At 34.6% G+C, this 26,572-nt stretch overlaps 1 protein-coding gene and 1 long non-coding RNA gene across 3 annotated transcripts; one reads left to right on the forward strand and one right to left on the reverse strand.

Moving 5' to 3' along the window:
• lace (serine palmitoyltransferase long chain base subunit) lies at window positions 1-25,892 on the reverse strand. Of its 2 annotated transcripts, XM_085957718.1 has the most exons (11): window positions 25,587-25,892; window positions 20,896-21,105; window positions 15,796-15,950; window positions 14,949-15,094; window positions 14,354-14,572; window positions 13,627-13,820; window positions 4,677-4,817; window positions 4,129-4,292; window positions 3,652-3,750; window positions 492-727; window positions 326-456 (listed from the first exon to the last, which is right to left on the reverse strand). In XM_085957718.1, the coding sequence occupies exons 1-10, from the start codon at window positions 25,716-25,718 to the stop codon at window positions 511-513; spliced, it is 1,677 nt and encodes a 558-aa protein (XP_085813844.1). In that variant the 5' UTR covers window positions 25,719-25,892; the 3' UTR covers window positions 326-456; window positions 492-510. The 2 variants fall into 2 exon arrangements, with proteins under 2 accessions (XP_085813838.1, XP_085813844.1); XM_085957712.1 differs by having other exon boundaries at window positions 1-727.
• On the forward strand, window positions 8,107-13,629 carry LOC147078250 (uncharacterized). The gene is made up of 3 exons (XR_015071897.1): window positions 8,107-8,319; window positions 8,445-9,471; window positions 12,102-13,629. It is a non-coding gene; the product is annotated as an uncharacterized LOC147078250 (long non-coding RNA).
• Window positions 25,893-26,572: the final 680 nt, after the last annotated feature.

Consider the following 26,572-nt stretch of genomic DNA (forward strand, 5'->3'; position numbering starts at 1 on the left):
TTATATTCATTTCACTATATTTATTTTTAAAAAATTACAATAAGTTTAATTTCTTTCAGGACTGTGTCTGCGTCTGCATGCTAAATTAACATATTTCGTGAAAATATAAATGGAATGTGCATGTGCATATTGTGAATGTGCATGTGGATCCAAAAAGTGCACAGTGCATACCTACAATAAAATTATAACGATAAGTAGGAACAAGAATAATACTTAGATTTGCCATACATATACATTTGACCATAGTGAAGTGACCGCCTCAGGGTGCATTTGATATGATTTCAGCATATTTATAAAGATTGCAGCACAATTTAATCAAATGTTACATGTATCATATTAATGGCCTGTTGAAAGCTGAAAACAATTCGGCGGAGCTGCGAAATAACGGAATAGTAATGGAAAGAAACAAGGAAATCAGCAATCAATTTTCGGAGGCGCCCGGCGGTGACCGAATACATAACCGGTTAGGGTGCGGTTACGGCGAAAATATAAAAGAGAGGAATATCGAATTCAATACGGAATGGGAAGAGGATCTCTCGGACGGCGGGAATAGTCGAGACCGAGACGCCGGGAGGCGGTCTGAATGACGCGCAGGCAGTCGTCCAGCTGCTCCTTGGAGTGGGCGGCGGAGAGGCAAAATCGGATGCGGCCGGCCATGAGCGGCGTGGCCGGGAAACCAACGCCCACAACCGCCACGCCGCTCGCTGTCAACTCTCGGACCACGCACCTGTTGACATATGTCATTTATCATTTGATCAAAGACAAACCTCAGACATTCGACAGAGTTGATTTCTCAGATTATTCGATAGTTATTTTAGGAATCATAAACAGGAAGTATCATTGAAAATGCTTATTTATTTTATGGTGTTAACTGTCAAGTTAACTGTCAATAATTCTCGGTGGAAATGCATTGTATTAATTTAAAATAACAATACGTAATACTAATACCATCCATTCATTTTAAAATAATCAAAACCGGTTTCACCCGCTTCAAAGGATCATTCTCACCATTTGACAACGTCCCTGAAATTAGTAGTAGGTACATATCGCACCCCTAGTTTTAAACTATTACAAGTCAAAAAATTGACATTTTGAGTTAATGATGCAGAAAGGTTGAAAATATCATTATTTATCTGGTCAAAGACTATCACAAGTCTAAATAAATTCTACGGAAATACAGGACAGAAAGAATAGTCTATAATTTTCATAAATAGTATTGTGTGATATTTAAAGACTATGCTATTTTGAGTTGTTATGGTCTTAAATTAGGATTCAAAAATTCAGTGAGTTTAAAACTATGACATCTTGAATTATCATAGGTCAGGAATGGACAAAGTAAATAAAACTTGTGTTGTAGTCACACTTGTGACTGGTCATTCTGAAAACATTAACAATTTGACAGTAGTTTGTTGATAAATATAGTAATTAAAAAAAACAAACAGTGATGGAATCATAGAAAAGGATCTCAGAAGAACACATGAAAATCATAAGAAAATTGATACCTAATTAAAACAATATGTTAGAAATCACATCAATTGAATTCCTAGGGTAGAATCCCACTTCCTGAGAGCTCAAATTTTCAACCATGTCCGATCTAATAAGATCATATGGGTCTCCACGGTGTGGAGGTTTGTATTAACAGATTTTTGTTTTTTACGAGATATGGATGTCAGCCACTTGCTCCACCTATTAGGTCTATACTCTGACTCATACACAAATTGAAAAACAATATGTGTACTTGTCAGACCCAGTATTTGAACCTATGACCCACGACACTATAGTCCGACGCTTACACCAGACTAACTACCAGACAATTTATTGATGGCTTTTTAAATTTAGCAACACTATATGCTATACAAAAGAAAGTGCCAACAAAATGATCGACCTGTGTGAAGTTATCTCAGTATTCTACGATCTTTAACACAGAATTTAATATTGGGCGCTTTCAGTCAAAAAAGATCAATGGTCAGGACAGCATATACAAATTTAAATAATACACAAAAACAAAACAATTAACTTCGTTCAATAATCATATCCCAAATAAAGAAAAAGTACGAGAGGAGAAAAAATGACGTGAAAAATGGAGCTATCCCTGATCCAGATATGATAGTTTCATGCTTCGATTTGCAAGCAGTTCTTTCATAACCCTGTGGTGAAGTCTCAAACTTCTATTGCACCAAAAAACTTGCAACATATTTCACTATCTTTGATATTGCTGCGAAAAAGGGTTTTGTTGTACCTGGAATGAAGTGACTGCTAAAAGAGGTTCTAATGAAATTGGTAGTTGTAGTTATAAACCATTACTTGAAAAGGGAATTCTAAATTAGATGGGCATTTTAGGTCTGATAACTGTGCTGGACAAAATAAGAATAAATATTTAGTTGCGTTGTATTTATTAATGGAAACAGAAAATATAAAGTCTGTAACGCAAAAATATTTGATCACGGGTCACACCCAAAATCAGTGGATACTGGTTAGCGATGCACTCAAAAAAAAAGAAAACTAAAAGTGCTCCAGTCTTCATACCAGCTCAATGGATACCCATTATAACCATGGCTGAAAAGAATGGTGAACCTTATAGAGTTAATGCAATGGCAACTGATGATATGTTTGACATGAAATTGCTGTTCGATGAGCTGGGACAAAATTAAGTTATAACTACCGTAGGTACGAAGGTAACATGGCAAGCATTCAAAGTCATGCATTTGAAAATAGAATCACCGTATAGTTTTTTCATTAAAACCAATTTTAATGATTCTTCCTATAAGGAAATTAATATAATGCATCGCATGACGGGTCGTCCGGTTCCTATGAATATGATAATTATACTGAAAACTTATAATGAGCCACCAGGAATAACCATGCAGAAAAAGCAAGATCTTTTAACCCTATGCAAAAAATTGATACCGATAACGTACCACGTTTTTTACAATAATTTGAAAGTCGCTAATAGTATTCAAGTGGCAAGAAAGACTTGGTTCACGAAGAGAGTGATGGAAATTACTCTGATTAATTTTAAATTATATAATAATTTTCATTACATAATGTCAAGAATCTTGAATAGGTAATCATAATCTTATACAATTATATATTTTAAAAAATCGGTAAGTATGTGATGATTTATCTGTCCCAGTTATTTTATTATGAAATAAAAATTTCAAATAACCATTTTGTTTATTATTTTACTTGATATGCATAATATATTGAAGAGATTTTATGTTGTTTCATATTAGTTTGTATTGTGTGCATGATGGGTTATTTCAAAATTTATCAAAATAGTCCAATTTTAGACTATGACATTTCAAAAATACTACTAAAAATATGTTTTCTGTATGATTTTTCAATATAATAATTATTTCATACACAAATACAAGCCCTGATACACATTGAGCAAGAAAATCGGTTTGGTACATACATTTTTAGATTTAGTTGAGAGGGTTTGAATCTTTGAATCCAATTATCTCAGAATGCTGTTTTTTGACTTGTCATACTTTAAAACTAGGGGTGCGATATTGTGTTTTATTTTAAATTAAGAAAATGCTAATGTTTTTAGAATGCTCAGTTTCGATTAGGATTGGATTGTGGCTCTCGAGGTAGAGTGACGGGTTCCGCATAAAATTAGTCGCTAAAATAAAATAAAGGAAAACTTACCCTATTTTGGAATACAAGTAGACGAGCATCGGAACGACAGGTGAATCCTCGTGCCCGTAGATAATCACTCCCATTTGGTTCAAGCGCCTGCGGAAATATCTGCAAACCCATTTCAATATTCTAGTCACAAATTAGTTTCTTACTCTCTCTCCGTCCATATTTATTCTAGGTACACTGGTCAAAAAACGCCGCTGCCATTACGACTCCCATCATTGTATGGGCGGTGCTTTTTTTTTTTAAATTCAAATAATACATTGTTATAAATTTTGATTGTATTACATTGTATAGGTTCATTTTAATTTCTATATAAAAAAATATTGGCTTGTGCCATTTTTCAAATATGTTTTGTGCCAAAATGGCATTTACAGGTTATGATTTCCTCTCCGATTCTGCACAATACATAGATATCAGGGACCGAGCAGACACTGGTAATATACAGAAAATTAGGAAGGAGAGAAGAGCGGAAAGGGGACGAACCTGGTGTTACGTGCGAGGGCGGCAATACGGGAGGCGCCTTCCTGCCCGCCGTCCAGTCCCATGATGACTCTCATGCTGCTGATGATCTGTCGGGCAACGGGAGGTGACATACTGTAAGCGTACGCCCCCGCGTGACCATTCTTCCGTATGTAGTCGATCAGCTTCTGCAATTTTACAACATAACATAATTCGGTCGTACGATAAGATATGCATCGACTGATACTTTGGCATCGAAACTTTTTTATTAGATATGATGGTCCTATGACCTATAATCTATATCTACATTATCTACCTGTGGTACACATACTTTGTCGGCTGCATACATACATACGTAGAGCCCGATTATGCCATAATATGCCAAAAGGCGAAACCTGGTTCACTCAGACCGGTTCCTATAGAATAGGACAAAAGTTTCATCAATTAGAATCACTCGGTATTTACCACATACAACAATTATTTACTACAGCACGTGATCCGGTATGTTAAATTTAATAAAATTTTATTTGTGACTTTGGCAGGAGACGGAAGAGAAGAGGAAGAAGGGTCACCTTAGAGCCGGCGAGGTATCCGCCGGCCGATCCGAAGCTCTTGGTGAAGGTCCCCATGAGAATATCCACACGAAGAGGATCCACACCGTAGTAGTCTGTCACACCACGACCGCGACTACCCATCGCCCCTACCGAGTGTGCCTGCACATGCAAACGGACACAATATTTAACCAATTTATATTAGACTAACACATTTATGAAGAACGCAAATGCTTCGCTAGCATTATTGTGTAAGTCTCGCAAACACTTCACACTTCACTTCGCAGTCTAAAATTTAGAAGACAGAACAGTTCCCTGTTCTGGAGTAAATATGTTACAATCACATATTTACGAGCGCTTCTTGCAAATAATGACTCAATATAATTTTTTTTTAAATTGTCAATTTAGAATTTGAGACATGTTTAGAATCACGCATATCGTTACAGTCATCAACTAGAGCAGGGGAGGGCAAACTGCGGCCCGCGGGCCGCATGTGGCCCGCCGGGTATTTTTTCGCGGCCCGCCATCGATAATTGTACTTGTGATTATGAATAACTTTTTTATAATTTTTTAAAAAATATTGACAATAGATCATAATTTGAAGAATTTGTACGTATTCCTTGCGTCTCGTCTCACACTATGTAACCACGATTTTCTATGTTGAACATTGATTTCAATAGATATTGATAGTGTACCGACAGAGCTACAACTTGAGATTATTAATCTGCAGTGTGACACTGATTTAAGAGAATTACATAGTCGTGAAGAAATCTCCAAATTTTACAATGCTCTTAATTCAGACAAATTCGACCAACTTAAATAGTAGGTATGCAAGAAAAATGTTCGTTATTTTTGGATCAACCTATATATGTGAACAAACATTTTCGATCATGAACCTCAATAAAAATTCTTTACGATCAAATATCTCCGATGCCCATTTACTAGCAATTTTAAGAATATCAAAACTACAAAATTAACACCTAAATTTAAAAAAATGTTCAAAAATGTACAACAGTTTCATTCTTCTCATTATTTTTTTTGTAATGTTTATTTTTCGTGATAATAAATAGTGTATATCTAAAAATGGTATTTTACTTGCGGCCCGCCGCTCATTTTTAATTCTTGAATTTGGCCCTCCATCCAAAAAGTTTGCCCGCCCCTGAACTAGAGGGAGTGATTTGAACAACTTATGGTTTTTCAAACATCTAATAAAAATATCAAATTATTTTTAGCGCGGTTGAAATAACAACCGATAAAAAATTTATATTCTTTGCAATAAACAATTTCGGATTCGGTTTTCGGTTATCATTCTCAAGTGACTATGTATTGAAATGGACCGGTAAATGTATGAATGCAAAGAAACTACTTCAAAGAAAGAGAGAAGAAGAGCGTAGACAATCGTGAAAGTCTCACTCAATATACATAACACGTTGTTTGCAAATAAAAAGAATGGCAGCATGCCGTTGACCTCTCACTTTAATTACATACTTAGGTACTCTCCGAGTGATATTTGCGATCTTACACGTTTGTTCCTATAAATACTGACGGATCACCGTATACAGTGGCGGCTGCTCTAACATCATACAAGTGCAAAGCGCCCCCTTGCAATTTTTAAAACATCACTCAATGTGTAATCGTTATTCTTGAGAATCAAAAGTTATCATTCACTTTTTGACATTTATGCTGTATACATTAGAATGAATCAACAAAAAGTACGTACCTCATCACTTACCAGTGTTACCAGTCACTAAAACCGTGCGGAACCCAATGTACATTTTTAGTTTGCATGAGATTAACCGAATCCCATTAAAAACATCTGAAACTGCGGTCTATGTACTGATACCAAATACAACCCCTCGCGAAGAGACGTCTCCAATCCCATATCAGAAACCTTACATAAAACAACGACTACCGTCCCGTAAAATCATAAATGACCAGCCCTGCAAAAGTTTGCAACCCCCGAAAAATATTATAAAATAATTATTTCGCAAACGAACATGAGGTTTCTCAGCGTCCACTGACACAAAGCAAACTACCCGTTTGGCCTTCTCGGTAAAAATATATCCAACCCCGATGGAGAAAGCATAAAATTTACCGTTGGTCGCCGAAGCGATCGCAGTTTACATTTTTGTCCAAAATTTACGAGCATCTTACGAGCGGGAAGACACTTTTTGAAAAATCAGTCAGTCTGAAATTCACCCCTGAGGTAGAAAGATAATCGCGAAGCTTGTAGGCACCACGCAGCAGATGCACCATCACAAAGTAAGCCCCACCCGTCTCGATGAAATAAAAGTGATACCCCTAAACGTTACGGTGTTGATAATAATCCTAATCAGCGACTCGTGTAACCTAATAAAAGTTAACCAATCCCTTAGTGATAAAAAGTAAACCAGTGTTAAGCACGTGGGATGACAATAATGAATCGACCCCAAAAATAACGACAGTGTGGTGCCTAATCTAAGACCTCTTTAAATAAACTCTTGTAATAAGACCAATGCTTGTCCATGCTTTAGTGTAATAAATTATAACTCTGCGCAGGGTTGACAAATCCAAGTTCGTGTTAATCATTTTTATACTTTTTGCCCACCCCTAAAATGCCTCTCTCAACTCAACATCAATAAATATGCCCGAATGAAGGACTCCACAACACACACGTGAGTCCAAAAAGGTTTTAGAACTTATCTACCTCTTTTTATGACGGCACCGCTCTGGATATGTCTCTCGAGCCATTACTCATTCAATTCGACAAACTAAACATTGCTTTACCGAGGACCTAAAGCACTAGTTGAAAACTAGGATTTATAAAAGAAAAACCAAAAAAGATATTTAAAATATCTTGTAAATTCATTATAAATTGACTTATCTAATATATAAAAATCAATATTTGTTTGTTTGTTTGTAAGGTTTCTGAATTAGAAAAACCATCTTCTTCTTCATTATATCTTCTTTTAATCGTATGGTTCCTATACTATTCATCCAATTGCGATGAAACCTTCGTCAGTTGTTGTGGTAACACCCGCAAAGGTTTTTGAATTAGTACAACCATCTTCTTCTTCATTCTATCTTCTTTTATTCGTATGGTTCCTATACCATTCATCTGATTGCAATGAAACTTTCGTCAGTTATTGTGCCAATACTCGCAAAAGTTTCTGAATTAGTACAACCATCTACTTCTTCTTCTTCATTATATCTTCTTTTATTCGTATGGTTCCTATGCCATTCATCCGATTGTGATAAAAGCTTCGTCAGTTGTTGTGGTAACACCAGTAAAGGTTTCTGAATTAGTGCAACCATCTTCTTCTTCATTCTATCTTCATTTATTCATATAGTTCCTATACCATTCATCAGTAACTGATTATTGTGAAACTTTCATCAGTTATTGTGCCAACACCCGCGAAGTTTCTGAATTAGTTTAAACATCTTCTTCTTCTTCATTCTATCTTCTTTTATTCGTATGGTTCCTATACCATTCATCCGATTGCAATAAAACTTTCGTCAGTTGTTATGCCCACACCCGCGAAGGTTTCTGAATTAGTATAACCATATTCTTCTTTTTCTTTTTCGTTCTATCTTCTTTTATTCGTATGGTTCCTATAACATTCATCCGATTGCAATAAAACTTTCGTCAGTTGTTATGCCCACACCCGCGAAGGTTTCTGAATTAGTATAACCATATTCTTCTTCTTCATTATATCTTCTTTTATTCGTATGGTTCCTATACCATTCATCCGATTGTAATAAAACTTTCGTCAGTTGTTATGCCCACACCCGCGAAGGTTTCTGAATTAGTATAAACATCTTCTTCTTCTTCATTCTATCTTCTTTGATTCGTATGGTTCCTATACCATTCATTCGATTGCAATGAAACTTTCGTCAGTTGTTATGCGCACACCCACGAAGGTTTCTGAATTAGTACAATAATCTTCTTCTTCTTCTATTCTATCTTTTTCTATTCGTATGCGTTCCTATACCATTCATCCGATTGCAATGAAATTTTGATCAAGTGTTGTGCTCACGCCCGCAAAGGTTTCTGAATTGGTACAACCATTTTTTTCTTCTTTTTCTTCTATTCGTATGTGTTCTTATACATTTCATCCGATTGCGATGAAATTTTGATCAGTTGTTGTGAAATGATTCACTGTTTTTGTGAAATACGGGATTTTTACATATGAAATGAAAGAAAATCCGGCTTCTATGTGGGGAATTATATAAATCACTGTTGATCTTGCGACTGTCGGGCTACGTATTATTTATGTTTAATTGCATAATATTTTCGATATGTAACTTCGCGTGTATAATAAAATGAACAGTTTATAAATTTACACTTGTTTACGTAGGCGTGTGTAGCCGAGATCTTTCAATATGCCTACATAATGTCAATTATTATATGAATACAAATTCACCTACAATAAAAACGTTGTGGAATCGCCATCAAGTGTTATGCCAAGTCCCAAATCAAGATAAGTCTCCTCGTAAATAAATAAACATTATTTAAACACTGTTTTAAAGTTGCATATCAATTGTTTGCAAATATTTGTATAAAAGCAATTCATACTAAGTATTTGAAACAAATGTGCACGTTTTTTTGTATTCCTCACGGATAGAAAACGTATGAAAACGCACAAATATGAAAGTGTTGACGTGTTTACAAATATTTTGTTTCACTAAAAGTAATGCCGTGTGGTCTCGGCGAATGTTGTTTTAATTAAATCTCGCATATTTGTATGATATGGACTGCCCAGACTACATTTAAATTGATGACAATGTTTGCAGTTCAGGACGTGCGTAGAGTTTCAAATGTTTGTAACGTGCATTTGTTAACCTTATAGCGGCCCGTGACGTACGACGAGCGTCATAGTAGATCGCGCGATACACGCCCGTGACGTACGAAATACGCATTCATATTTTCGCGCCTTTTTAAATGTCAAATCGACTTTTTCTCAATTTTGGTGTTGCTAGTGACATCTATTGAAATAATTCGAAACAAAAATTGATTCAAATCTTGGGTAAAACCGTGACTACAGACATATTTCAATTCTACGAAATTAGGGCTGCCAAAATTGGGAAATCCCAAACTATCGGCCGCCATTCTGCCCATATTTTTAGTGTTGAACGCGCGCGCTCGGAATATTTCATTGATGTGTATTATTTCACATGCGATTGATCATTTTTCGGTTATTTTAATTTTGTTTCCAATATATAAGTTCTATAACCACGTTTTATCAAAAAATCTGACATTTATTGTGTACTTTAGTGTTATTTTAATTTGTAACGAAGTTTTTTACGTGATATTTTAGTAGAACTTTGTGAGATTGCTTCGATGTATTTAGTTTTGTTATACATATACAACATTTCATTGAATATTAGTGTATTCTTAGTGTTTTTGTGATTTTAAGTTATTTTACACGTGTTTTTTGACGATTTGTGATCAAAATGGATGAGCATTTGATGCAGCATTCGGATGATGATTTGATTGAAGTGCTCGTGGAAACAATCGAATCTGAAGACGAACCGAGTGACGACGAAAACGATATTGAAGATTGTGATGACGATATTCCTGCAGACATTTTAAATGGTATCGAAAGACCATCGTTTTCATGGCAATCGGACCCATTTGATCCTCGTATCTTTTCATTCGATTCAAATATTTCGGGAGGCAAATCAGATTTGCCTTCTAATGCTCGTGAATCGGATTATTTCAAATTATTTGTTAGTGTATCATTTGTGGAGATGATAGTTCGTGAAACGAATAGACAATTTGTGTTTGCCACCAAAAACATGCGTGTACTGAGTGACCGTTTGAAGCGATGGGTAGACTGTACCACCGATGATTTTTATACCTTTTTGGGAATTTGTTTATTGATGTCGCGGAATTCTCGAAATAAAATAACAGAACACTGGTCAACAAAACGATGCTTATTTTCACCGTATTTTTCGGAGTCTATGTCAAGAAATCGTTTTGAAATGTTGCTTCGTATGCTCCACTTTTGCGATAACGAAGCACAGGTTTCAGGAGATCGTTTATTTAAAATTCGACAGGTTTTAACTTCATTGAAAGACACTTTTCAAAATCTATTGTACCCTCATCAAAATATATGTATTGACGAAAGTCTTCTTTTATTCAAAGGTAGACTTTCGTTTCGACAATTTATCCGAACAAAGGCTAGTCGATTTGGGATAAAAATATTTGTAATGGCCGATTGCCATACTGGTTTTGTTTTAGATATAATTATATATACGGGCAAACAAACGGAGATCGACAAGCTAAACTATATTGGCATATCAGGAAATGTTGTGGCCACTTTACTGAAGCCATATTTGAACATGGGCCACACGTTATATATCGATAACTGGTATAGTAGTCCAACACTGTTCAAATTTTTGCATGAAAATGGCACAAATGCTTGCGGAACAGTAAGACGGAATAGACTCGGGATGCCAAATTTCACCACCAAATTAAAAAAAGGTGAAACCGAATCGTTTCACACGGACGATATGATGGCTCTTTCTTGGAAAGATAAAAAAGATGTGACAATGTTGACCACTCTGCATACCAATGTTACTAAGCCGACAGGAAAAGTCGATTACAAATCGAAAGAACCGATTGTGAAACCCGAGTGCATAGTAGAGTATAACAAAAACATGGGTGCAGTGGATCATGGTGACATGGTCATTTCTTCCGTCACATGTGCCAGAAAAACGATCAAGTGGTACAAAAAGGTATTTTTTCACCTTATTGATCTGTGTCTACTGAATGCCCACGTCATCCACCAAGAAAAAACTGGCAAGAAGCAACCCTTGGGAGATTTTCAAATACATGTCCTGACACAGTTGATCGAAGATCATAAGACTGAACCACGGCAGAATTTGAAACGGAAGGCTCCATTGCCAGCTAGGCTTACCGAACGCCATTTTTTGGGCAAAATTCCGTCGACAATAAAAAAAACCAATGCTACTCGACGATGTTATGTGTGTTTCAATTCCAAAACTGATAAAAAACGTAAAGAAACTAGATATTTATGTAAACAATGTGACATTGCTCTATGTTTCGAGCCTTGTTTTGAAATTTTCCATACGGAAGAAAATTTTTAGTGTTTTTTTTTTGTTTATATGTGTAAATATAGTATAAATATAGTGTAGTAAATATATTTATAAACTTTCTTTATTGTACATATTTATCGTTGTCTGTTTGGTGAAGTTATTTTATTCGTGAAACTATTTTTTTTTAAAGTGAAGTGGTTTGTGGCAACCCTAATTCTAGTGCAAATGTGATGACAGATTTACGAGATTTCGTATGAATAATTTGTTTTTGGAGCTTTTCATGACATCATATCAATGTGAGTGCTATATTTTTATATTTTTATGTAGAATTTTTTATTTTATTGAAATATATAATTCTTGGGCCCTGTTAGTATAAACTCTGTATATCGGCCGGGCAGCTGAAAGGTTAAGTGATATAAGTTTACAAACAATAATATAACTTATTTGCGTGCAGATTACCTTAGTATGGAGTGGGTATTCTACAAAAAGATCATACAATATCTTCTGGTTATAATCCAAACAACTCTGTTCAGGTTCTCAATTTCATTAAATATATATATTTAAAAAGGTTAAGTGCCACTGGCTCCAACGGCTGGTAGAAAGGATAATAGAATTTGTCTAGACATCATCGCATGAATCGTCTGCACCGTAGACAAGGCCATAAAGACAAAATTGTGCTCTTATGATATTGCAATAAGAGTCACTTTGGCGGCTATCGCATTTCGGCCACAAGTGTGTACAAGCAAAATGTTCCGCGGCATTGCGTAGTGTGTGCGTATTGTGTACAAGAAAAATGTTTAGCGGCATCGTTCCCGAGACATCGACGTAGATGTTGTGCGTCATGTTGCACGTTTTGTCCCATAGTGAATCCAAGCCTTTACTCTAAAATTTCCCGAATGTGCTTATGTATGAAAAATAATTCTATACATAATAATATGTAACTTTAATCATAAAATTATACAAAAATGAATAGTCTTCTACCTCTAAACAAGGTTCTATGCAGAGCCACTTTGCACTGTTTGCACTGATGCCTTGATTCTTTTCATAGTTTTTTGGAAACACCACACACACCACGCATCTCGCCATTGTTATGGTTTTTTTCTCACTTTGAGACGCGATGGCAATTCTGAGTGTCTTTTCCTTATTGCACATTTGGAAGATACGACCCATTTATATTAGTTTATTAATTGTTGAATAACTTCCAAATGAAACTGTGCTAACGGCACACTGTTACCAACTAAAGTATGGCCATGGGCTGTACTTCACCTTCAAGGGTGACAGGCGCCAAACCGTCCGCCTCCAGCGTTATTCTCAGCCGCCGAACGATACCTACATCGCAAATATGACAAGAAATGTATGACAAGGAATGGAATCCTCTTTACAAAAATATTAATAGGTACTAGAATAAAGTATTAATTATTATGAGTGTGTGTGTGTGTAATTAATGTATTTTTAAATTAGTTCCATAAACTAAGAAAAGTTCCTTCGAAGACAGGATTAAAATATAAAAGGTCAGTAGGCTGAAACCTGAATTAATGCCATAAAGTTGTATGGATACCACAAATATTAGTCTGCGACACATACTATCAGTTATTTGTAACACAACACAAGAGGGTTGATTTAAAAAGATGAGAATGGTGCTATAGCTATTTAACAACTGTTTTAACAGCGGAGTGAAGATAATTTGTATGAATTGAACGATATTCGTGGAAATGGAATGATGTTATTACTCTAGTTTTGAGAAAGTCGCTAAGCAGAAATATCGCTAAATAGATTTTCTTTCTGAATAAGATAAATAAGTTTTTGTTTACCACCATCAAAAGTAATTTTGAGAACCGCCGGTCGCCACTGACCATATATAAAACTTGTTTCAGTCTAAATCTAAAACAAGCTCGCGCAGTATACCAAAAGATAAGAACAGGAAGAATACCTCGTCCAAGTAGAGATAGCAGTTGTACTTGTCCTTAATGCTGAGAACTTGGGGGAGGTGCACGACGCTGCCTTCCATGCTGTAGACGCCTTCCACCACGATGAAGATCTTCCTCCACGGCCGCCAAGGCTCGCCCGCCGCGCCCTGCCCGCGGGCAATGCTCCACCTCACCACGGACTCCAAGTGCCGCATGTCTGCTCGGAAAACATACTTCTCAAGGAAGGACCTTTGAAGGAATCCGTCGGTGAAACATCCCGACCGGACCGAGCTGCGGTCGCCGAGTTCGTGACTGAGACTTTCCCCGACTGCGATTATTGTATTGAAATGCCTACTGTGTCGTTTATCATTAATAGTACTATATTTTAGTTTATACTAACATTCTTTGTTACATCCGAGATCTCGCTATATCCGTGATCGTAATAAAAAAAAATGTCGAATATTTATTAAAAACCAAGTTTATACTTACAATTACTAATGAGGTGTTAGCCTGGTAGACTTTACTATCATATCATCAAGTATAAGCGAGATAATATCGTTTTCATTTTAAGGCGCATGGCGTACGTAGTTGCGTGCAAGCATCACAATAACATGTATCGAATCTGCATTTTCACTTTCAAGCATTTCTTTTATTGTGATCTGCTAAACTGTACAAAATATAAAAGAGTTTGTGACGAAAATTAATTGGGAAATGCCGGTCTACACATATATAATAGATGGGGCGACTGACCGTTGTGTCGGAAGATGGTGACCGCAGCGTTAGAGAGCCGCAGTCCGAGGATGAGGGAGGCGTGGTTGCGCTCATCGCTCACGGCAAGACAGCCGGGACCGAGCACCGCGGGCAGTCCCAAGGCGTTGGTGGCAAAGCCCATCCCCACGGCCAGCGCCGCCTCCGTCCCCAAGAACCGCGCCGTCAGATCCTCCAGTTCGGCGTGTAACTCGCATGTCCCTGAAAATTCATCACATTCATTTTGTTACCCTCATTCCGGCATATTTCAAAGGATATGATTATATTGTTAGCTATGTTATTTTGTTCATTTTTACTTTAGTCGTGAAGCGGATACGTTTCGATTCCTTTGATTTGTTCTCTCATTCAAGTGATAGGAGTTAACTCTAATAAACTATTATGTTTTCAACAAAATTCAACAAAATTAAATAACTCTACAGAAATACTTGAAACCTGCAAGAATTTTCTAAGACCACGTACCTACATAATATATTATAACATGTAAGTCTTAAAAAGCACATCGGCCAGACTGTTTCTGTGAAAAAAAAATGACCCGATAAAAGGACGATAGAGGATAAATGAGTGGACAGTTCATCACCGAGTTCGCTGCGCGGGCTGGCAAGAGTGAGCCCCGAGCTGCGGATGGTCTCCTCGGCGGCATCAGCGCACGCTCCGTTTGCCTCCGCAAATCCCAGATAGTTATATGAGCCCAAGTTGATGCACTTGGTCTGCGTTCCCGTATACCTGCCAAAATACTAAATATTAATCTGACCGATGGAGCGTTCCCTGCTGTTTTAACAAATTGTATTGCTGTACTGTAACTGTGACTGCCCCATATCGCAACTCATCACAAATTATAAATCATTTTTTTGTTGATATTTACCCGATGAGTAAAAATTATATAAAGAGTTTCATGACTTTGTACGTTCGCTTATACTCCAACACCGTATTGACAAAAAAGTCTTCAGCGATCCGAGTGGCGCGGTGCCAGTCTTTATCTCCAACAATAATAATATGTCAATCGAATCTTATATAAAAATAATAGATAAATTAAATATTTACATGTTTCATTTCCAAAATAAATGTTTTTTCAAATTGAATATAAATTTTTACCGCAATTTTACTTAATGTACCCAAAAACTAATCTATTTTATAAAAATTCACATTTATTTGTTAATTTTACCATTTTGTTTATTGAACATACATAATTTTGAAAAACACTTCTGAGAAAATATATTATAACCAATAGAAAAAAGTAAGCCACCCGGCCGTTTGTATTTTTGCTATAGGTACAAAACGTACAAATAATTGATTAGTATGTAAATAAATATAAAATAAATAGATAAAAAAACTTTGTATATCTGGGTGCAAATATGAGCACCCGAGGTAGACGTGCATCCGTCAGTCGTGCGAATGTGTATACATAATATAAACGATGAAGTCACCTGAACGTCCAGCCGTAGTCGTCCGTGACGCGGTCTTTGAGAAGGAGCTCGGCCCCCGGAGAGGATGAGATGGGGCGGTTCCAACAATCCCGCACCCGCCGGTACACGTAACGCGAATAGAACTGATCGAACGGATTGTACAACCGAGCGTAACCCTGCGGATTGTGAAAGAAGAATTACCCGTCAAACTAAATATTGCAATATAGTGTTACAAGAATTTAAACACATCAGATAAATGGGTATATATAGAATAATTCAATTCCATAAATAGAATAACAATAAATTATTAGTTTTATAAATCTGACATACTCATCACAAAAAAACCCACTCCCGGGAGGGGAGTATGTTGAAAAAATAACTCGCTAATCATCCAAGGATTATGTTTTTAGTGTTTGTAAAAAAAAAGGCCAAAACATTCAAATACTAAGATTTTATGCACTATGTCCGAGGGAATGTTATGAATAAAATACTTTTCATACAAAGCAGTGGCGTGTTTGAATCATATTTCCCATAGGTACCTGTACATACCTATATCACCCGCGTGATTTTAAAACTGCTACTAAACTACTTTTTATTTAAATGTCATTTGTATTTTTTTTATCGTTAATACTTCAATTACTCGCAAGAATGATAGACGGACATAGTCTATCGCAGTGGTTCCCATGTGAAATTTAACTGTGGTCGCACAAATCGTTCTACAGTTCTATGGAAACATCTGGTGGCCGCACCAAATTCACTTTTGTTGTGATTGAAAAAAATTTATTCACTAAAAATATTGGATCAACTTATTTCTAGACAAGTCCATTTAATAAAAGACATTTGAACATTTTAATACATATCTATTTATTTAAAAATATTGCAAATGGTAAGTCTTCGATATTCCTTTTTTCCAATGCGAGCCGCACGGCTGCTTCTAAGTTTACATTTGTCAACTGGCTTTGATATTTGTTTTTTATGAAGTGCATTAGACCGAATAATCTTTCATAGTATACAGTAGTAGGAAAAATCGACAATATTAATAAAGCAATTGTTGCCAATTCTTTGGATTGACTTGATTCTTGGTCAACGTATAACTTTGACCAAAAAATGGTTTTAAGTACATGGTCATGACTCATTTCCAATAACACATAATTTAACGTTAACCCAGTTATACTGAAAATGATGTTAATCTCATTTGTAGTCCTTTGAAATTTTTATTTGTCATCATCTGAAAAGGCCAAGTGACGAAAGAAAGAGTTTTAAAAAAATTCAATTCTTTAAACTATCTATCAAGTTCCAGATTTAGAGATTGAAGATACCTACTCTATTATTTTAAGCTTTAATTGTAATTTTGAAGTTATGTTCGTAATTTTTAAAATAAATTTTTGAAATATTATTCTGTAAAGCGCTGGTGGCCGCACATGAGAACCACTGGTCTATAGTGAATAGTCAGTAAATCAACGGATGAAACCTGATAGGTCAGTTGGAAAGTGAAAAATGTGAGTGTGAATCCTGATTGCTCAATATCTTTTTTATTCTTCTTCTTCTTCTCTATTAATCTTCTAGGATTATTTCTAATAGATATTTATGTTATGTTATGTTAGGTATGATTCTGAGATTTTTCAAACTACGAACCTTGAATAAAATGGGTCTTGCATTCCGAATAATATTCTTAGTACGTACCTATATTCAGTCTTAAATAAAAATAACAATTTAATTCACAGTGTATTCATTTATGTTTTAACAAAAGTGATGTATGTATGATTTATTCACATTATACTTAGGTAATATAAGGCTTATGTTAAAAAGCGATCTCGCTCATATAGACTCAACCAAACTTAAATCAGCGAATCGAGGAAGAAATTTAAAAAATAATATTGGCATATAAAATTTTCATGCAAACATAAATATTATTAAGGGGGGACATGCTCAGCGTAGGTCAAAATGGAGCTTTTATTCTAGTTTCAAAGCATGATCCTTGACATTCGTTAAACGTTATAGATAATCTATTTTTATAATTTTGAAGCCGTATTATCCTTTATATTTATTTTAAACATTTTATGACTGCAAAAAGTATTTTTATTACATAAAATAGTATTCTTTTAAACCTCTCGCTCTAATGTTTTAGAATATAGTCATATTTCGGTACATAACTGTGCAGTGGTGTTAAGATTTTTTACGTTTATTAATTTTTAAACGCATTTATAAAACCATTAGTATAATTTATGACGAGATAATTTTAGTAAAATATTTACGATAAAAAATTAAATTGATAATCTCTGTGATCCCAAATTTGACAAGAATTAGGCATTTTATTATTCAAAAAATGGGCAAGATTAACACATTTGAATATAATTCTAAAGATACTAATTATAAGCTATGTCTTTGACCATTCAAGTGTGATAAAAATCCTATGAATAATGATTGCTTTATAATAATTATTGACCTAAGAATAAGGTAGTGTTTTTTTGAAATACACCATTTCTTTTGTCATCCCCCAGTGGTTAAGCTACAACATACGACCGTAGCCATAAATTGACAAACTAAAATTGAAGTAGGGAGTAAGATCATATTAACGCGCGTGTTTGAACATGTACCTAACCGAAAAAAAAAATCTTTTTTTTTAAACGGTACATTTTTTGTCAAACTGTCAAGTGGAAACAAGTGGAAAACTACGGCACCACCAACGCATTAATATTATTTAGATTTGCTTGACAATTTTATTAACCATTAACCATTAACCAGGCCCCAGGAACTTATTACAGCAATAATTATAATTGATTTCAATGAAATATAGCCTATATTTATATGTATAATTAATTATATGTGAAATTTCAGTAGATATAAAAAAACTCCTAAAAAACTATGTGGGAACTAGAGATGAGTTGGAAATACTGTCACCGGTTTGTGTACTCAAGTATCGGATGAAACTACCCATACACATACGTGTGGCCCCAATAAACTTGTTCCAAAAAACTTGTGATGATATCAACGCGAGTCGCTGGCTAGTTTGTAGACTTTCAATACTATTGACATTAAATGCGCGCGAGCGAGGTACGAGGGTGGGTCAATAAGTCCTTAGAAAAGCCGACAGGTGGCGCGACTAGTACTGTAAGCGGTTTGTTTTCATGCAGCGGCACTACCGATTCAGTATGCTGCGAAGTTTCAATCAGATTGGTCGGGTTGTTGTGTGTTTCTCGTACATTTAAAAAAAAAATTTGCTTGTTTACAAAAAATGGAGAAAATTGAGTTTAGAGCTGTTATTAAACATTTTAATATAAAAGGGTTAACAGCAAAGGAAATAAAAAATGACTTGGATTTAGTTCACGGCATATCTGCTCCTTCACTTGCAACTATTTATAACTGGTTAAATGAATTTAAACGTGGTCGTACATCAACAAAGGATGAACCACGCTCAGGACATCCTGTAGAGGTGACTACACCAGAAATGATCAATAAAATCCACGATATGGTGTTAAGTGACCGAAGATTAAAGTTGAGTGAGATAATTGAGGTTACAGGGATCTCAAAAGGTAGCGTCATTTCTATTTTACATGACAAATTGGGCATGAAAAAAATTTCTGCAAGATGGGTGCCGCGTTTGCTCACAGTCGACAATAAACGCAATAGGGTGGTGGCCTCTAAAGCCCTGTTGTCGCTTATGCAACGCAATCGGGATGAATTTTTTCGTCGCTTTGTGACTGTAGATGAAACATGGATACACCACTATACTCCCGAGACGAAAGAACAGTCAATGCAGTGGATTGCGAAAGGCCAACCATGTCCAAAGAAGGCGAAAACCGTAAAATCAGCTGGTAAGGTTATGGCTACTGTATTTTGGGATGCACGTGGAATTATTTTCGTTGACTATTTAGAAAAAGGAAAAACAATAACAGGGGATTATTATGCATCTTTATTGGACCAGCTAAAAAACAAAATTGAAGAAAAACGGCCTCATTTAAACAGGAAAAAAAACCTCTTTCATCAGGACAATTGCCCGTGTTCACACATGTTTACGATCAATGGCTAAAATTGAAGAATTGAAGTTCGAATTGGTCGACCACCCACCGTATTCGCCAGATTTAGCCCCCAGTGACTTTTTCCTTTTCCCAAACTTAAAAAAATGGCTAAGTGGACAACGTTTTTTTTCAAATGAAGAAGTCATCGATCGGACAAATGCTTATTTTGAGGACCTTCCGAAAACTTATTTTTCTGACGGTTTAAAAAAAATTGAGAAACGTCTAACCAAGTGTATTGAGCTCCAAGGAGATTATGTTGAGAAATAAAAAAAAAATACAAAAATAAAAACTGTTTTAATGCTTTTTTCTAAGGAATTATTGACCCACCCTCGTAGCACTTGAATCCAATAATTATATTTTAATTTATAAGTCTATGCATGCGAATGACATCATCTTATGATCTTATGTATGAACAAATAGGTCATAAATTTTCTGTAGCAGCATATTATTCCCTCGGAAATGTGGTGAGGTGACTGAGGTGACGCAGTTTACAATAAAAAAAATCATTGTTAATCATTTTATGTTAACAAGAATATTATAACATAACATAAAAACAACTCATAAATTTAAAATGTGTTTAAAATTTTATAATAAATGGGACATTTCGAAAAGCTCAGCTCAGTGTATTTTTAGCGATTCTATTGAAGCCGATATTTCAAATACTAATATGGAGTTGAGTTTGAGTTCCAGTTTAGTATGAGACTTATGTCGCATACGCACGCCAACCGCTCTATATTATAGTATTCCAAATACTAGTAAGTATTTTGGAACAAGTTTTGATACTAAGCATTTTTTTATACTGGTAGTAAATATACTTAGTCTTCAAAATCAACCAGTTTTCCCACCTCTAGTGGGAACTATGTTCCTAAACATATTGTGGGGAATACTTAACCATTGCCCGATAAAAAAAACAGCTAAATTGTATGCGGGAAGGATATTACCATGACTTAAATCCAACACCATGTCAGCAGGACGTCAAGGTGTCTGCAAGACCTAGCGAGACAACTGGCTATAGCCAGTTGGGTCTGTTGTTATTATGAGTGTGTATTAAACAATAAAATGCAAGCAATAAACAAAAAAATTTGATATTTTAAATATATACCTCTCGATTGTATTCCGTGGCAACTTTGGGAGTGAAGAAAGCTTGGTTGATGAATCCCAGAATCATCAAAATGTAAAATCCTAAATGAGTAAGGCAGGCTGTAATGAAGGAGCATTCCTCAAAAGACTCTTTGGACGTGTCGAAGTTTGCCCAATCGATGCGTTGGACGTATTTGCCAGCGCTGCTGGAATTTCTCGGCACCGTCGCATTCTGAAATTGCAATAAAACGACCCATCAGAGAGAAGAACTATTGTAATAGACGTACACGCTGGCTGTCATCATCACTCTATTTACGTTTATCATTTGTAGTGATCATGAAACGATTTGCAATATGCCAACCATGCAAATATACCAACGTAAGAAATTAGTATATCATTATGATGGCTCAAATAATCATTTTCAGTGTATCAATCTAAACTAAACATACTAAACGTACTTACTCGTTTCCACAAATTACAATATTATAAACAAGACCGGTTTCATCCTAACAGACATTTTCAATTATTTATAAAATTTCTGTTTGACACATACAACTTCACATAATAATATTCTACTAGCTGAGCCAGCTGGCTCTCGCCAGTCTGTCTCGCTAGGTCTTGCAGACGGCTTGGAGGTGTTGGATTTTAATATAATTGATAAGTATGCATAGATGGCGCCATAGTTTTCTCTTCGGGATGGGTTTTTTATTCACGTCAGACAGTTTGACATTTCGCTAATAATAGTAGAATGAGATTGCGGAATCCTTCATCCAGCAGTGGATTGATCCTAGTTGATGATGATGATGATAACGATATGAGTATGTAGATAAATATAATATCACCAATTTTGATAAATACAGCAATTCAAATGACAGAAAGCAGTAGAATATGGGTAGGGAGGCCTTTATCCAGCAGTGGATTGGATCAGGTCAATGGTGATGATGACGATATTAATATGTAGATAAATATAATATCACCGATTTTGATAAATACAGTAATTAAAATGCAGAAAGGTATAGAATCAGGCTAGTGAGGCCTTAATCCAGCAGTGGATTGGTTCAGGTCGATGTTGATAAGGATGATATAAATAGGTATAGTATCACAAATTCGTTTAACTTCTAGTAGTAGAATCAGGTTGCGGAACCCTTCATCCAGCAGTGGAAATACAGCAATTCAAATGACAGAAAGGAGTTGAATCAGGGTAGGGAGGCCTTTATCCAGCAGTGGATTGGTTCAGGTCGATGATTATGATGACGATATGAATATGAGGATAAATATAATATCACCGATTTTGATAAATACAGGAATTCAAATGACAGAAAGGAATAGAATCAGGCTAGGGAGGCCTTTATCCAGCAGTGGATTGATCCTGGTTGATAATGATTTAAATAATATGTATAACACCAATTATTGTTGAATACCTTTTAAATATTTTTGGGTTATATGAGCTAATTGAATGTATATAAGTTTCATTGGTTTAAAAAATTATCATTTAACAGCCATAAAAAAAATGTTACGTTATCAAATTTTGAAATAATATTCTATGGTTGATCCAGTGTTGCCATGTCTACTGAAATTTCAGTAGATCAACTGATATTTTTTTTCGAAATTCAAAAAATCTACTGATATTTGTGTTTCTCCATAATTGTAAATTAACTGATGATTCTTTTAATAATAAACTTGGAATGATTTACGCATGACCTTTTTTGATGTTATACACTTCTAAATTGACATAAAAAGCATTGTAACTCTACCCAAGAGCGCCATTTTACCCATTAATATCATCATTGCTTACAATAAATTAATATTATTAGTTATTGTTATTCTTATTAGTTTTAAATCATATCTAATAAACCACATTTTTATACCACATAATAAATCACAAATGTGGTTTATTAGATATGATTTAAAAATAATAAGAATAACAATAACTAATAATATTAATTTACTGTAAACAATGATGATATTAATGGGTAAAATGGCGCTCTTGGGTAGAGTTACAATGCTTTTTATGTAAATTTAGAAGTGTATAACATCAAATAAGGTCATGCGTAAATCATTTCAAGTTTATTATTAAAAGAATCATCAGTTAATTTACAATTACGGAGAAACACAAATATCAGTAGATTTCTTGAATTTTGAAAAAAAATCAAAAATTCAGTATATTGGCAAAAAATATCAGTTGATCTACTGAAATTTCAGTAGACATGGCAACACTGCTGGGTTGATCGCATAGTCAGTGTTACCATGTCTATCTACTGATTTTTTAAATTTTGACTTGGCAACACTGGGTTGATCTCATAGTCAGTGTTGCCATGTCTACTGGAATTTCATTAGATCTACTGAAATTTTTGTCAGGAAAAGAAGAAATTATGATATTTGCGATGAACAAAAGTCACTTTTTACATGATTTTTTAAAAGACACTTGTAAGATTATGTCAATATGCACGCTTTCACAAAACACAATCGTTGAATTTTATACATTTTTTTCAATCTACTGATATTTTGAAGAAAAAATCAAAAAAATCTACTGAACTTTGAAAATTTTAGTTGGCAACACTGGTTGATACCTAATATTTTTGGGTTATATAATGAGCTAATTAAATGTATATAAGTTTCATTGGTTCAAAAAAAAATTCATTCAACAGCCCTACCAAAAAAAAAGTGACATTACATTTTGAAATATTATTCCTTGGTAATGTTAAAACGCCGATATTTCGTGCGCCCGCGTTTCAATGAAATGATCAGTTTTAATCGGAATTCGTATAAATGTTATTATTTATTTGAATACTCATAGTTATCTATGGGTACTTGTTATAAATGTGAGTTATTATATAGTGCTGTGCATTTTTAAATCATTATGAGACGTAAATAATATCACCTGTCGTTTTTTACATAAACAAACGACGGATGGTACCTAGTTTTTAAAAGTGATTTTTTTGTGACTGTGTTAAGTTTTATAAAATTGTGCTCACTTCAAATTATAGTCACTCGAATGCATCTGATAAATAAATATGTGGTGAGTCAATTGAAATACCGTATTTAGTATACATAGCGTGATAAATACGCGCAGTGTCAAAAGACTTCCTTTCCGTCAGAGGTGTAGAAACTTAACTTAAACAAAGAACTTAATTCATAAAAATTTAAATAAATCAGTTCTAATATGTTTATCGGTTAATCTTATTATGATTAGTTTGTGAAAATTGATTGTATATATCGGTTAAAACGCATCTTAAATTTAAAGCGGCCATCTTTGTTTAGTTGGTTTGAGTGTTGCAAACATTGTGAAAAAATAAATTCCCATATTGTCAATAAAGTGACGTTCGTGCCGGAAAGCTTTAGAGAAACATCAATATTATATCGCAAGAAAACTTAAATTCGGAAAACCCTTTCTTTCACACTCTATTCGACCGTTTTGATTTAAGAACATTTAATTAGTGTGTTTGACGTTTGAACCCATCGGACATAACGAATAAGGCACACAATCGCTCGCAAAAACGGGCAAAGCTGTAGGATAATAATATATAGGAGATTAATAACACAAAAAATCTTATCAAGATGAACCAATCTAATAAAAAAATCAGAACTTCGAAAACATAATATTTTTCTCATTGAAATAATCTAATTTCAAAATAAATATTTAAGTAGGTATGTAGTCTGTTAAAAAATTGCAAATAAATTATTTGTGTTGACATTAAGTATGTTGATATGTTATCTATGATTTCTCAGTACAAATATACAAATAAATTAGTATCAATCGGTGCTAGTTTATCTTGATTTTTATCAGATCGTGATAAATGCCCCTTGTATGCGACTTTTTCAAAAATTCATTCTGAAATTACTATAGAAAAAATGACATTTCCAAAATATTATATCTATATCATACTTATTTCTCCCCTACACTTTTCTGTTCCAGTGTTTGTTCTGTCGTGCTGTGCTGTGCATTTGATACTTTTAATCTAGCTGTCTAGCACAATCGAAAGAATCCATTTATACAACAAATTATAATACACAATAAGTATAATATTAAATTTCTTTTCATCATTACGGAAGAACATGCATCTACCACTCCCTTCTTTACCATAAATATGTGCTGTTGATCAAAAACAAATCTCAAACCAGTGCACTAGCTAGAATACAATACACAGGCATTCTATGGAAATATGACTTATTTTGTATCAAGAGCATACTTCAGTGAAACGGAAAATAATTTTCAAGTATAGGTGGGACGAAATTTCGGACTCGCCGGCAATCAGAGAGCGAAAGCGAGCTGTGAACACGTCAATTTGTTTTGTGATGGCGACGGGGGAATTAATTCTTAAATCGTGTAAAGATGACTAAAAAACCTTACCCATTTACTTGAAAAAGATAACATGTCAATGAATATATTATTATTATTACTAATGGAACAATAAACATAACATTAAATGGACGCATGTTGGATTTTTATGACAAATTATGTTTTGTTCTGCACGCGTCGTTTGCACAATCTTCGCGTCGCATAGTCACGATTGTTTTAGACCGTGCCCCAGCTGAAGAACAACCTTAACAAAGTTGAAACATTTTAAATACTAATACATTTGATTACTCATCAGGGTGAATAAGGATCCCACAGTTCCACACGCCTACCTAAGTATATCCTTCCTATATAGAATAATTATCTTTCATGACACCAATTTAACAAATTAACTTGGCCCTCAAATTTTGAATTACCTTGAGATATTGGTTTGCAGAATGCCTATCATCATAATTAGCATGTAATTTCGATCCCAAAGTATCCTCCTTGAATGTCGAATCCTGTTCACGTTTATTAGGCAAGTCAATATCGCTCACGTGCCGCGCCATGCTACAACAATTAAATTAACAGTAACAGTACAAATCCTATTTTGACAATTGACAATTGACATGTACTAAAAGTCGGCGACGTGCTCTGGCTCGCTAGTCGCTGTTACAGCGGACACCAATTAACGCAATGACAGATCACAAAATGACAATGACATGATGGATATGTAGAAAAAAGTATTCTAAAAACTAAAAAGTAAAAACACGTAAAAAGTGACGTTTTGCGCAAGATTGCCAGGCTTATAAAATATATTTCCCTAAAAAAAGTTATACCTAGGTACTTCCAATTTTTTTTGTTTTAATTTGTTGATAATAGTGATAAGATAATACCAAAGAGATTGGATAATACCTATACCCGCTACTATCATATTATATATTTAGTACCTACTTGTTACTTCTATTGATATTTTGGCCTATTTTATTTAATAATCACATTATTTCTTCTGTTCCTTTACACATCAATAAATTATTAGCGCTCATAAATATAAGGGAGGAAATTTAAGTTTTTGTAACTTGTAGTAAAGTTGACAAAATAATAAATAAATAAATAGGTACCTACAAGCAATAAATAGAAAAAATTTAATCACGTACATATGTACCTACCTACTTGGTTTAAAAGTGCCTAAACAACTGTTAATAATTACATGGTATTTCCACAAATTACTCGGTATTTTAGTGCCAGCGTTAATAAAGCGAATTCAATTGAAAACCCTATTTTAAAAACATATAATATGCGTGCGTAATGCTTTGCACTACATTCATAATAATATTATAATGTATGTATTAATTATATACCGGTATTATTTTTATTTTGATGCATTATTTTCACGGTCTCGCATGAATCACGAATTCGAATA

The sequence above is a fragment of the Rhyacophila brunnea genome, unplaced genomic scaffold (genome assembly GCF_057557595.1).
Source record: "Rhyacophila brunnea isolate RB1 unplaced genomic scaffold, BYU_Rbru_1.0 scaffold_11, whole genome shotgun sequence".
Taxonomy (NCBI): domain Eukaryota; kingdom Metazoa; phylum Arthropoda; class Insecta; order Trichoptera; family Rhyacophilidae; genus Rhyacophila; species Rhyacophila brunnea.